Source organism: Ursus arctos, unplaced genomic scaffold (genome assembly GCF_023065955.2).
Source record: "Ursus arctos isolate Adak ecotype North America unplaced genomic scaffold, UrsArc2.0 scaffold_21, whole genome shotgun sequence".
Classification (NCBI taxonomy): domain Eukaryota; kingdom Metazoa; phylum Chordata; class Mammalia; order Carnivora; family Ursidae; genus Ursus; species Ursus arctos.
Window position 1 is genome coordinate 10,801,624 of NW_026622886.1, and position 13,627 is coordinate 10,815,250.

The 13,627-nt window shown below is 36.4% G+C and overlaps 1 protein-coding gene across 5 annotated transcripts in view; it reads left to right on the forward strand.

The window, feature by feature from the left end:
- SLC41A2 (solute carrier family 41 member 2) overlaps positions 1-13,627 on the forward strand; it is a 107,618-nt gene that overhangs the window by 45,668 nt on the left and 48,323 nt on the right. For all 5 annotated transcript variants that reach the window (XM_044384473.3, XM_026499766.4, XM_044384471.3 and 2 more), the window contains 3 exons: positions 5,745-5,816; positions 8,177-8,321; positions 12,007-12,153. In XM_044384473.3, the coding sequence (XP_044240408.1) occupies positions 5,745-5,816; positions 8,177-8,321; positions 12,007-12,153 (364 nt within the window). The remainder of the gene's footprint in view (positions 1-5,744; positions 5,817-8,176; positions 8,322-12,006; positions 12,154-13,627) is intronic.

Consider the following 13,627-nt stretch of genomic DNA (forward strand, 5'->3'; position numbering starts at 1 on the left):
TCAGCAGTACATAAACCAGAAAATGCTCTTGCCTTTATTGAGCTTACATTCCAATAGAGGCGTGTAGAAAAGCGGGCAAAGCCTTTCCCTAACAATTTTAAGTTAGACTTCCAGTTCAGAGTGTAAAACTTCTAAAATACAGAACAATTAAACCCCAAATAATGATATTAATAACTACAGCATAATTTTGATATAGTTACAATCTCAATATTGTTTCCTGAATTTGGCATAATTCTAAATTTTACAAGTTCTTGTCTGATTGTTAGATACAAATGAAACTGCATATTTCTGTTAGTTCTTAATTTTAGAGTATTTTTTTTAAAAGATTTTATTTATTCATTCGACAGAGAGACATAGGCAGCGAGAGAGGGAGCACAAGCAGGGGGAGTGGGAGAGGAAGAGGCAGGCTCCCAGTGGAGGAGCCCGAGGTGGGGCTCGATCCCAGAACGCCGGGATCACGCCCTGAGCCGAAAGCAGACGCTTAATGACTGAGCCACCCAGGCGCCCCTAGAGTATGTTTCTTAAGTTATAAATACCAATCCACAGCTATAGCTTTGTGGACTGGAACTCCTTATGTTTAATCTAAAACTGTTTCAGTCATCTAGATTTTTAACTCCCCCCTTTGTCTGAAGCTTTACTGAGGTATAATTGACACCAATCAACTACAGAAATGCAAAGTCCACAGCTGGATGAGTTTCAGTACATGGTATACACATGTGAAACCTCTACCACGGTCAAGGTTACGAGCATCGTCATCACCCCTGCACATTCAGAAAGATATTAGGGTGTGTGTATGCAGGTACGTATATGTGCATTTTGCCATATTATGTTTTATAAAATATTTCAAGCATGTAAAAAATATAAGGTTTCATATCATAATGGCAGAATGAAGTAATGAGTGAACGTTTCCAGAGATGAACAGTTAGAGAACCTAGACAAACTGAAGGCAATAGAAAGTGGTCAAAGACAGGTAGAAGCGGAGTTCACCCTCAAAAGACTAGTCTACAATGGGTAAGAATTGCAGTGTTCATAGCGTTTTTGCCTGAGGGAGCTTCCCCAATCCTTGGATCTCATGTGGCAGAAAACCTACAGTCTGACCAGTTTGAGGTGACAGAGGTCAGGGAGTCTGATAAAAAATAAACCCAAAAAGCAAAACAAAACAGGGGCGCCTGGGTGGCGTGGTCATTGGGCGTCTGCCTTCGGCTCAGGGCATGATCCTGGCGTTATGGGATCGAGCCCCACATCAGGCTCCTCTGCTATGAGACTGCTTTTTCCTCTCCCACTCCCCCTGCTTGTGTTCCCTCTCTCTCTGGCTGTCTCTATCTCTGTTAAATAAATAAATAAAATCTTTAAAACAAAAACAAAAACCAACTAGACAGAAACATGAACGGGGCCTATACTTAAAAGACAAATACATTGGCTAAGATTTGTGAGTTTTTTGGTTTTTTTTTTTTTTTTTTTGACCAAATGCCTTTTGTGACTTGTACATAGGTCTAGTGGCAGAAAGTGGAAGTTTTATTGTGTTGGATTATTAGATAACAGAACTCGGAGCTGACAGAGCAGGTAGAAATTTATGGAGAAATCTCAACAGTAAGAGAACAGTAGAAAGCATGAGCCCCAAAATCTGGGTGCAAGTTCTGCTCAGATTTTTGGCTGACCACGAAACTACACAGGTGCAGGGATGATCCCCAAATGGCTAGGCTAAAAAGCAATAGCAGGTAGCGGAAAGAACCAGCTTTGCTAAAGCAAAGGTATGAGATGCTCTACACTATGAGAGAGACAAGAGTCTGTCTGCAGTTTGCGACCAGGCAAATTAACTGCCTATTAGAAGGGAATCCAGTAATACTTAGAAGAACATAACGTTATTGGAATCATTGAAACACATTATCACTCTGTCTAGTGTTTAACCAAAAATTATTAGATATAGGAAGAAACACAAAAGTGTGATTCATATTTAGGAAAAGTGAGATTCATACTCAGTCAATGGAAAGTGACTGAAAGCAGGCCCAGATGTTGGTTTTAACAGAATCTTTCAAAGCATCTAGTGTAAACAAGCTCAAAGAACTAAAGGAAAAAGTGATCAGAGAGTTAAACAAATGTATGTATTAATGAATAACTGCATAGGGAATCTTAAGAAAGAAATCATAGACAAAAAGCTGAGATTATTTCCTTTTCTAGTTGCCAGATTTTTAAATTCACCAGTTGTGTGTTTTTAAATAAAATTTTTGATTATAGCAGTGCCACATGTTCAGCGATGAAAATTTGGAAAATTCACTAATGAACAAAGAAGAAAATAAAAATTATCCACAAGCCCGTCATTCAGAAATAACAATGGTTAACATTCAGGTTTATTTTTTTATATACCTTTTTTGGGGGAGCACGTATTTAATATATATATGTGTGTATATATATATATATATATATATATTTTTTTTTTTTATTAGAGAGCACAAGGAGGCGCAGCAGGGAGAGGGAGAAACAGACTCCCCGCTGAGCAGGGAGCCCAACGAGCAGCTGATCCCAGAACCCCTGGGATCATAACCTGAGCCAAAGGCAGATGCTTAAGTGACTGAGCCACCTAGGCACCCCAATATATATTGGGGATTGGGGTGCCTAGGTGGCTCAGTCATATATATATATATATATACACACACACATATATATATATATATATATATATACATATATATATATATGACAAATACTTCAATGGAGACTTTCAGTACCCTTGTTTCAACTATTTACATATTAAATGTATTTTTCCAAAATGAGTTATAGTATTTGTAAATCTATAATTTCAAGGTCACTCCAACCCACTTTTATCTTTAGTCCCAATAAATCTTAAAGCCTATCCATAACTCTTGTGCTTCAGGTCAGATAAGTAACATATACATCTATGAAGAAGTGGGGTGTAGTGATTTTATAAATTTTATAAAATTTTATAAATTTTATAAGAAGTAGAGACTGCAGACTCAACCTAAGGCATTTAGATTCAAAAAATTAAAACCACTGCATTGGCCAAAACATATCTTCAGGCTCTGACCACCTCAGCTCTACTCTTTCCTTTAAAACTAGCTAGTGTCTTTGCAAAAATATTGGTCTATTTTTCTAGTACTTTAAAATTAATTAATTAATCTGGGTTATATAGACGTCTTTATCAGATCATATCCCACTATATTTTGTCACCTTCCAAGTTCTTAGTTTTTCCTAGCTGAGTATCATCAGGTCAGTTAATCTAATTAAAGTAGGTTTAGCAAAGGCCTTTAGAAGTACACTCATTCTTCTTCTCTACCCTGGAAAAATTTCGATGGTTCATATTAATCCTAGGCCACTGGACAGTATGGTATGTCAGCCCAATTTTTGGTTCAGTTTTTATAATATGGAGGCAACAAAGGTCAATTTTCTGTATCCTGCCGAACTCCCACTTTCACCCCCAACGCATGCCCATTCCATAAGTATTTTCCCTAAGTAGTTAAATTTGGGTCAACACTTCTCTTTTCTCTGTTTTAAAAATCCTTGCTTCTGGGGCACCTGGGTGGCACAGCGGTCGGGCGTCTGCCTTCGGCTCAGGGTGTGATCCCGGCGTTATGGAATTGAGCCCCACATCAGGCTCCTCCGCTATGAGCCTGCTTCTTCCTCTCCCACTCCCCCTGCTTGTGTTCCCTCTCTCACTGGCTGTCTCTATCTCTGTCGAATAAATAAATAAAATCTTTAAAAAAATAAAAATAAAAATCCTTGCTTCTAAAAATCTTTGCTTTATAAAAAAAATGATTATTATTTGTGACTATATTCCACTTTGTGTTTATTTCACATAATACACTGTGATTTCACACCATAAATTATATTTCATAAATGTGAAATACGTTTTATTTCACATCATACATTAACTCGCTATTTATTATTCATGTTAGACTAAAAGGACTCTAGATTCAGAGACTTAGAGATCTGGAAGGGACTTAGAAATTGTGATCTTCATCAATTATAAAACAGATTAATTGAATAGTGTGATGTGGTTCTATGTGGGTTTGGTCAGTGGAACTACCGTGGTATATATTGTGGCAAAGGAATTTAATTGACCAATTTGGGCTGACACAAATGTGGGCGAAGTAAAGGTCTGTGATGGGAGGGTCAGAGAAGTAGCCTGAAGCACTGGAGCAGGGGAAGAAAGGCATGGGTGCATTGCAGTGTAGACCTCTGGGTGCCAACTCTGTCTGACTACTAAGACCTTACAGAAATAATGGCCTCTCCTTTGCTTCTGCCTTCCAAATCTTAGGCAAGTTCCTGCCGCTGGTAGACTGTAACCTGCAGCTCTAAGAAAGAGGATTTTGAGGAAGATAGTTCCAGGCTTTAGAAGGGACCGGTGGCAATGGTACCAAGTGAATTTGGCACAGTGGCCTACTTAATTCACAGCATCCATTCATTCTGTGACTCACCTTTCTTCACCTTCTCCTAGACCCTAGTGTATGTGTAATCCGTCTCTACTGATCATCAAGCAATTCTGGAGTCTTGATGTCTTATACTTTTTCATGGAATCATTTTCGATTGCTTCCCATACCTACAGACCTCTTTCTAAAAGTTATTAAAAATAACACCAATTTCTCTCATGCTTATTTCTTGAACACTAAACCTGAAATAGATTCACTCTTTAAACATTGCTTGTACCTTATTACTCACTGAAGCAAAAACCCAAGTTGTTAGAGCTACAAACACAAATTTCATGAATAATGTAGATTTCCAGGCTTAGGGAAGAAATCTGCAAATAAAGACAGCATGAATAATTATACTGAAAAACTGAGAAATCTTAATATTTGCAGTGCTGGGTACTTTGAAACTAGAGCCCAGGGGGAGGTTCAAGAATTCTGTTTTCCAAATTGGTAGTGGAAATGTTGACATAGCACTGCTGGTCTGAAGCCAGTGAGCTAAACTCTAGTCTGTCCATGAAGTACCCAAAAATAACAGCCCTCATGTATCTCCTACTTTACCCATTCACCTATCTTCGACGACCAAGCAGATGATGAATAATTGAAACCCAGCTCAGTATATTTTTTTATTAATAAAGATCATTCACTGCTTTCCAAATGATTGCATTAGAAAAACTCAGAAGATTTGGATATACATGTTTTGAATCCTAAATGGTTGAAAAGTAACGATTTTGCTTATAGAGCAATTGAATAATAATCTTTCAGAGCGTATTCTTCCATTTAGCAGAAAGATGTATAAATTTTAATAGTGAGGTTACACGATCAAAATTTATATGAACTGAATGAATTTTTTATTGCTAGCAGTTTTAGTCTTGACTCCAATATAAATTATGTACATATAAATGATTTGTTTAATCCCGGGTTTTCTGTTCACTAATTCTTCAAATTACATTAGTTTCACGATACGAATAAAATGCTAGCAGTTCAAAATTATGTAATGATTTATATTGGGCCTCAGTACACAAAATTTGGAGTGTTAGGATAACATTTGATGATGTTAATTGTAAACAGTGTACTAATTGGTCCACTAGTTCTTGTGAGCTAGTAATTAAATTAAAAAAAATGTTTTTCTAAACATCTTGGGCAAGCTAAATGTGAGATACAAGACTGGTAGTGAATTCAGAATTATATTTCAAGTACAGTGTGAGTTCATCAGATTTACTAAAGAATTATCTTTGGCTTTAAGACTTCATATACCTGTTTAAACAGTGAAAGCATATAGATCAGTCAGTGATAGATGATGAAAGTTATCTATTTTAACAGGTAAATATTGGGAAGATGGATTCGCCCATTGAAAAGTGGAACCTCATAATTGGCAACTTGGCTTTAAAGCAGGTAAGTGATGCATATATTTGTTTACAGATCCTGGGTTTATACATCTTGGGTTTTACTTGTAAGAGTGGAATAAATTTTGGTGCGATTAAGTTTACCAGCTAATTATTTCAGGGGACCCAAAACAATAATTTAGTACCATGAAAAAGTGATAGAATAAATGGATACTCATGACCTCTAAAAAGTTTTCTTTCTCTGGAAATTGATCAGGTTTTTCCAAATATGAAAAATGATAAAAAGAGAAAAATATATAAATTTTTAATCCTGTGTTATAGAGCCAGAATTTGAGTATTTGAGTTAGTATCTATACAAACAAATATTTAGCACTTCATTGCTTAGGTTTTATTTTTCTACTTTGATTTTTTAAAGTAAATCTTTAAACTTTTATATATTATAGTCATATGTTTATTTAAAATGAGTTTTTCCTAATTTGTTGTTGTTACTAGTGTTCATATAAATGAGCACATTAGATGTCAGTTACATATACACTAAATCGTAGATTATATATAGATTATCTACAGCTCCTTCTGATCTCAGGTGAATGTCTCTTCCTCCCTAGCTACTTCCTATTGTGACCAAGACACAGGACTGCAGCCCCCTAGTAACACTCTAGCAAGTGGGCTTAAGGAACACTCACTAATTTTAATGTTAGCTCAATTGAGACATCATATTGAGAAACATGGTTGCAGAAAAGTAATTTCATGTATTGCATTTTGAAGACATAGAAATAAAAGAATTTTGGAATATGGGCTTTAAAAAAATATCTGTGCAGCTGCTTCTAAGATCTCAGGGTTAGAAATAAGAAAGTCTGGGATTTAATCTCAGCTCTAACGTTAACCAGCTGTATAAACTTTGTTAATTTACTTAACTTCTCTGGGCTTCTTCGCCCCTTTCTTTTGAATCACAGTATTGCATTAGAGATGTCAATGTTCTTCTCCAGCTTGAAATTGTAGGAACCTACTCAGGGGTAATAAATATTTAACAACAAGAAGGCTACTATAAATTAATATATAAATTAAAATTTGAAAATATATTCCATTTTATTCTTTAAATATTCTAAACTCTTACCAAGTAATACAAGTGGTAGTGTAAATTATTCATCACATCATTCTAAGAACTCCCATCCCAGCTTTCAATTTTTCTTCCCACTCTTCGTCTGCACCCTTCCCTTGTCATCTTCCCTCCCTGCAGCTTTGGTCAGGATGGGAGCCAGAGATGGCGCTGGTTTTCCACCACATGGATCAGCTTCAGAGCGTCTGTGAGCACCTAGAGATTCTTCTCAAATCTTGCGTGCATCTTTGTTTTCATAGAGAACAGAATCTTTACAAAATTTTTGCCAGACTGTCAAAGGAGTCCAGGACACAAGCACAATTAGGAATCTGTGAATTGGATTCCCTTAGGGCTTCTTTAGTTCTCACCTTGTACTTAACAGGATTCTAAGAGTTCCCAGTCAGTGTTACCTTCTTTAGTTGCCGGCTTGCTTTGTACCAGCACTGTGGGAAGCACTTTTATATTTATGTAACTCACCGAAATCTCAGTTTTCAAATTTGATATTACTTTTGTCACTTTACATATCATGATTATGGTTATTTGTGAGGTTACTTTTTAATGTCTGTCCCACCCACCCACCAACAGCAGGGGGAGAACAGGGAATAGATTTATTTTGAGCACCGTGTGGCCCAAGACCAAATGCCTTGTATAGATTCTAAAGATTTTATTTTATTTTTTTATTTGCTAGAGAGAGAGCACAAGCAGGGGGAGTGGCAGGCAGAGGGAGAAGCAGGCTCCCCGCTGAGCAAGGAGCCCGATGCAGAATTCTATCTCAGGACCCTGGGATCATGACCTGAGCCAAAGACAGATGCTTAACTGACTGAGCCCAGGCGCCCCTAGATTCTCAATAAGTACTTGTTGAATGAACGAATTTAAATAACTTGCCACAAGATTGGGTGATACGGCCAGGAGGCACACTCCTATCATTTGATCATAAAATCCAATCTCTTACCACCACTGCCTCTGGAGTCAAACTTCAGTTATAAGGATTGGGTACCTTTAAGTCTTAAAGGTGGTATCTTCTTAGATGATCTGTGGATTACACCGTCCAACTCATCTGGGGTGCTTGATAAAACCAGATTCCTGGACCCCTTCCCATACCCACTGGCGCCAGATTATGGCAGTTTAAGAACTCAGTGCCTTAGGGAATATTACAACTAAAATAAGCGGCTTCTTCAAAAGGTAATGATGCAGCTCAATGACTGGACGGACGCACTACTTTCTTCTGACCTTTGGTATGGGTATTTACATAATCAAGTAAAAACTGTTTGTGAAATGAATAATTCAGTTGGGTTTTCTGAAACAATGTTTAGGTTCAAGCGACAGTGGTTGGTTTTCTAGCAGCTGTGGCAGCGATTATACTGGGCTGGATTCCAGAGGGGAAATCCTATCTTGACCATTCCGTCCTGTTGTGCTCTGGCAGCGTAGCAACTGCGTTCATTGCATCTCTTCTACAGGGTAAGTAGATTATAAATGTCCACCCTACGGTCTTGCACCTTCAGATAATTTATTTTCCATGTTCGCCACTTTTATTCACACGCTACTGTTCATTATAACATCAACAGAGAAAGTTTTTAAGTTTGTATTTAAATTCCAGTTAGTTAACATTAATGTAATATTAGTTTCAGGTGTTATTATACAGCGCTCCAGCACTTCCATATCTGACTCAGTGCTCATCAGGAGAAGTGTACTCTTAATCCCCTTCACCTGTTTCACTCATTTCCCCCCATGCACCTCCATTCTGGGAACTACGAGTTTGTTCTCTACAGCTAAGAGTCTGTTTCTTGGTTTGCCTCTCTCTCTTTTTTCCCCTATGTTCATTTGTTTGTCTCTTAAATTCCCCATATGAGTGAAATCATATGGCATTTGTCTTTCTCTGACTTACTTCACTTAGCATGGTACTCTCCATCTATGTCATTGCAAATGGCAAGATTTCTTTCTTTTTATGGCTTAGTGATATTCCTGTGTGTGTGTGTGTGTGTGTGTGTGTGTATGTGTATACACACAGACCACATCTTCTTTATCTCTTCATCACTTGATGAACATTTGGGCTATTTCCATAGTTTGGCCATTGTAGCTAATGCTGATATAAACACTGGGATGCATGTATCCTTTTGAATTTGTATTTTTGTATTCCCACGGTAAATAACCTAGTAGTGCAATTGCTAGATTGTAGGGTAGTTCTATTTTTAACTTTCTGAGGAACCTCCATTCTGTTTTCCAGAGTGGCCACACCAGGCTACGTTCCCACCAAGAGTGAGGAAAAAGAGAAAATTTATCTATAAGCTTTTAAAATGTCTTATTTCAGATATACTTATATATGATATGTATAAGTCTTAGTATAGAACAGGCTTTCTGAGGTTGTCTCCTGGCCTTGGGTACTCTGGTAGAGTTTCCACTGAGATCAGGAAAATAATCTAGGTATTCATTAGTTTCTGTAAATTAAATTGAGAAACTGCTTTCTGGAAATCATGCGGAGGATTTACTGGCTTGTCATTTGAGTAACAAGAATTCTAGGAATTCTGAATTTCAAAAGCAGTCCCTCTGTTAAAATTTTTTAAAGTTTCAGATTTCAAAAAAATTCCTTCACTTTTTCTGTGGTAATACAAATATAACCATATGTTCGACATAGTATATTGCTGGCTACAGACTTTTAAAGAGCCAGAAGATTTTAAAAATTAACTGCATTAGAATTTTTCAGTCAGGGTATCATTATTTGTATTTATTTATAAAGAACTTAACACTAGAGAACTAGCTTATTATGAAATCATAATCATAAAGACTTGGTTATTTTATTTATTTATTTTTTATTTATTTATTTTGTTAAGATTTTTTATTTATTTGACAGAGATAGAGACAGCCAGTGAGAGAGGGAACACAAGCAGGGGGAGTGGGAGAGGAAGAAGCAGGCCTCCAGCAGAGGAGCCTGATGTGGGGCTGGATCCCAGAACGTCGGGATCACGCCCTGAGCCGAAGGCAGACGCTTAACCACTGAACCACCCAGGCGCCCCTCTTTTTATTTTATAATTGCCATCTTCTTACCCTTATATCACCAGCAAGGTAAAAAATAGAAAATTCTCATGTCAGGTGATTATACAAGTGTAAAGCTAACTTTTTTGGTTAGGTTCTGGGAATTTAGGGAATCTTACTAAAAGTAAGACTTGATCCACAATATTTTCAAGCCTTTTGTTTCAGTACTTAAATTGTATTAGGGGTAGTTTTTTGTCTATATATAGAATTACCAGAATTCAGTGGAGTTAAGACTAGCCAAAGCAGGGTGAAGTTAAGCTACTGGGAGATTAATTTCTGGTAAAAATCAAAACAAAAAACAACAACAAAACCCCTAAAGCATTAGCTTCTTTTTCTTTAAGTTCATTTCTTTCTGTTTTCTTTCTAATCTTGTTTCATTTCGAAAGAATTGTTTTAAAAGTTTTCAGTAACAGCTGTTCTTTTGCTTAGGACTTTCAAAATCATAAGAATTCAGACTTTTAAAATACATTTGCTTAAAGTTTCTTACTTTGAATAACGTGTATTCTAATTTTATGATAGCTTGACCTTTACATATGGAGAACAGATACTATTAACCACCTTTTGTAGGTGAGAAAACGGACCTAGGTGAGGTGACTTGTCCAATTTCATCAGTTTGTTTGCAGAAAATCAGAATTACAACCTGTTTGCTGACTCCCAGCTCTTTCCACTGGTCCATGCTGGCAAAATAATTTTGGCTTTATAGGGTGGTAGAAAACACTGGACTAGAGTTACTTACAAGTTTTTTGACCTTAAGCAGGAACTTAAAACCTATTCCCAGGACTTTAGTTTTATTATCTATAAAATGAGTGTGCTAGAATAAAATCATTTTGAGTCATTGTCCGTGTAAAAATGCTGGATTTTTTTCCTATAGCCATGTTTAGGCTTCCATACTGGTTTATGGTTAGCACATAAGTGCACTAATCTTACATATTCTTTGCACTGCATCCTCTAAATTTTGGCATGAGAAAATGTATACCCCTGGGTATGGATGTAAATGTTATCATCCTCCCTCACCATTTCTATGATTCAAGAAAATAAATATTTAGGAATGCAAGTACACAGTCATATTTTCATCTTCTGTTCTCTAGTTGGAAGTTCATAGAAACTTTGGTTTTAAAGAATATCCTATAGGGGTGCCTGGGTGGCTCAGTCGTTAAGCGTCTGCCGTCAGCTCAGGGCCTGATCTCAGGGTCCTGGGATCGAGCCCCGCATCGGGCTTCCTGCTCCGCTGGGAGCCTGCTTCTTCCTGTCCCACTCCCCCTGCTTGTGTTCCCTCTCTCGCTGGCTGTCTCTGTCAAATAAATAAATAAAATCTTAAAAAAAAAAAAAAAAGAATATCCTATAGGGGTACCTTGGTGACACAGTTGGTTAAGTGTCCGACTCTTGGTTTTGGCTCAGGTCATGATCTTAGGGTTGTGAGATTGAGTCCTTCATCATCCTCTGTGCTCAGCAGGAAGTCTGCTTGAGATTCTCTCTCGTTTCTCCCTCTGCCCCTCCCACTTGCACACTCTCTCTCTCTAAAAATAAATAAATAAATCTTAAGAAAAAAACCAAAAGGATATCCTTTACAGAGACTGCTTTTCGTGTTTTGGCCTCCAGTGTTCATTTTTATTATTTCCCTTCTCTTAATGCTTCATCACTTTTAAATAATAAAATGAAGCAAGCATTCTGGCTACCACCATGTAGACAAATCCGGTTTTTTGGTCTTCTTCCCAATTGCTGTGCATATAAATATGACTCACCTTTCTTTGACATTTTCATACTTAGAGGGTTAAAATAAAATCTTCAGGTTTGATACACACAAATATATTACATCTGAGACATAAATGTTATTAAATTTGAAACTTTTGCTTTAATGTTACTTTACAGTAGCTTTTCAGGTCTCTAAATGCAACAGTGAACTTCTTAAATCTTCTATGATCCTTACTTGGAATTTGTTGAAAGGCATTTTGCCAAAGCATTAGAGTAAAATGTTTTGTTTGCTTTAGTCAGCTTATCTAAGCCGTCTAACTGAAACTGATGTGCTGTTTGTCTAGCCTTTATATTTCAGTATTTAGAGGATTGATTTTCTCTAAATCATAGCATAAAAAGTAATGAGTTTTCTTTCTTCCAGGAATAATAATGGTTGGGGTTATCGTTGGTTCAAAGAAGACTGGCATAAATCCTGATAACGTTGCTACCCCCATTGCTGCTAGTTTCGGTGACCTCATAACTCTTGCCATATTAGCCTGGATAAGTCAGGGTTTGTACTCCTGTCTTGGTAAGTTAACTTGGAATTAAATATAATGTGCTGTTCAGAGTCTTTTTAAATAAATATTGTTGCAGCAATGCCATGAATCCTTGGTGGCCTTCTTCTGTTGTAGAGCTGTGGTTGAGACTGAGTAGAACAGTAACTGCCGTTTGTTGTATACCTGCTATGTGTTGTGGTTCTCCTATGTATTTTTTTCTCACATTTTTTTTCTTATGGAGTTTAAAACTCTATAAGATAAGGATTATCATCTCTAATTTCAGATGAGAAAACTGAGGCTCGTAGAGGTTATGTATGTTACCCACGACTGCTGGGAAGGTTGAACACAGGTCTAATATTCTATGAATTCTGCCCTTTCGCTAAGTGTGTAGGCAGTGAGGAGTCAATCCACAGTGTTCTGATATATGCATTGTGCTACTCTCCCAGAATATAAGGTCAGAGCAGTGCTTGAAATTTAGCGATTGTCCCGCTATCAGAAACCAACATGGCAATTAACAGTAACCAAAAAGTTACCATGAAAATTAGCCTGAATGTTGTGTAAAGTTGGAGACATCATATATTCATGTATACATATATGTTATAATATATATAATATATATAATATTATATAATTCCTATAATAGTGACAGATTATAATTATACTATTATATAATAATTGTATATATATATAAAATTCCTGATAATAGCGATAGATTATGTATAGAATCTAATGAATTATTTTAACACAATTATTATCAATGTAAATGAATGTGATTTATGAGCATTGGTTTAGTGCTAAAAGTTGGCTATGGTTTTATTTTTTTAGATGCCAAATTAAAAAAAAAAAGAAAAGGAAACAGAAACCCACAGACTACTACAAGAAAAAAAAGAAAGATAGTTTATAAGCCAAGCCAGAAGCAAACATTTATTCATATATCCTCATATATTTTGTGGATTCTATACAGATTTATGGTATACTTTAAAATAAGTCTAAAGTACATTTGGTTTGAAGAAGTAAGTCTCAGATGCATGTTTTTGAACTAAAGAAAGGGCTTTAACCTAACAAAGGCAATCATTTATTAAGGGAAGCTTCATTTAGTATATAAAATTGCCTTAAATTATTTAATGAGTGGCATAAAAACAATGGTCAGTAAAACCAGATGTTCAAGGAAAATTCTTCTCATTTAGAAATAAGCTATGTCCACTTGAAGCAAGGTAGAAGACAATAAATTATCAGTGGCCTAAATGTCATAAGATCTTGTTCATATAGGTCTTGGGTTTTCATTGTTGTTGTGAAATATACAAGGAATGCTGTGTGTACAAGTATATTCAGGGTAATGGTCCATTTTTTTCTCTTCCAGTCAAATAAAGCACAGAAGATGAGTTATGTTAGTAAAGGGATAATCTTTCATTTATTGTTGGGGTGATAATTAGTCATACTTTTTCCGTCTATTTTATAAAAGTTAGAAATTCATACTGACGTCAGGGATTTAAATATGGCTAGTAT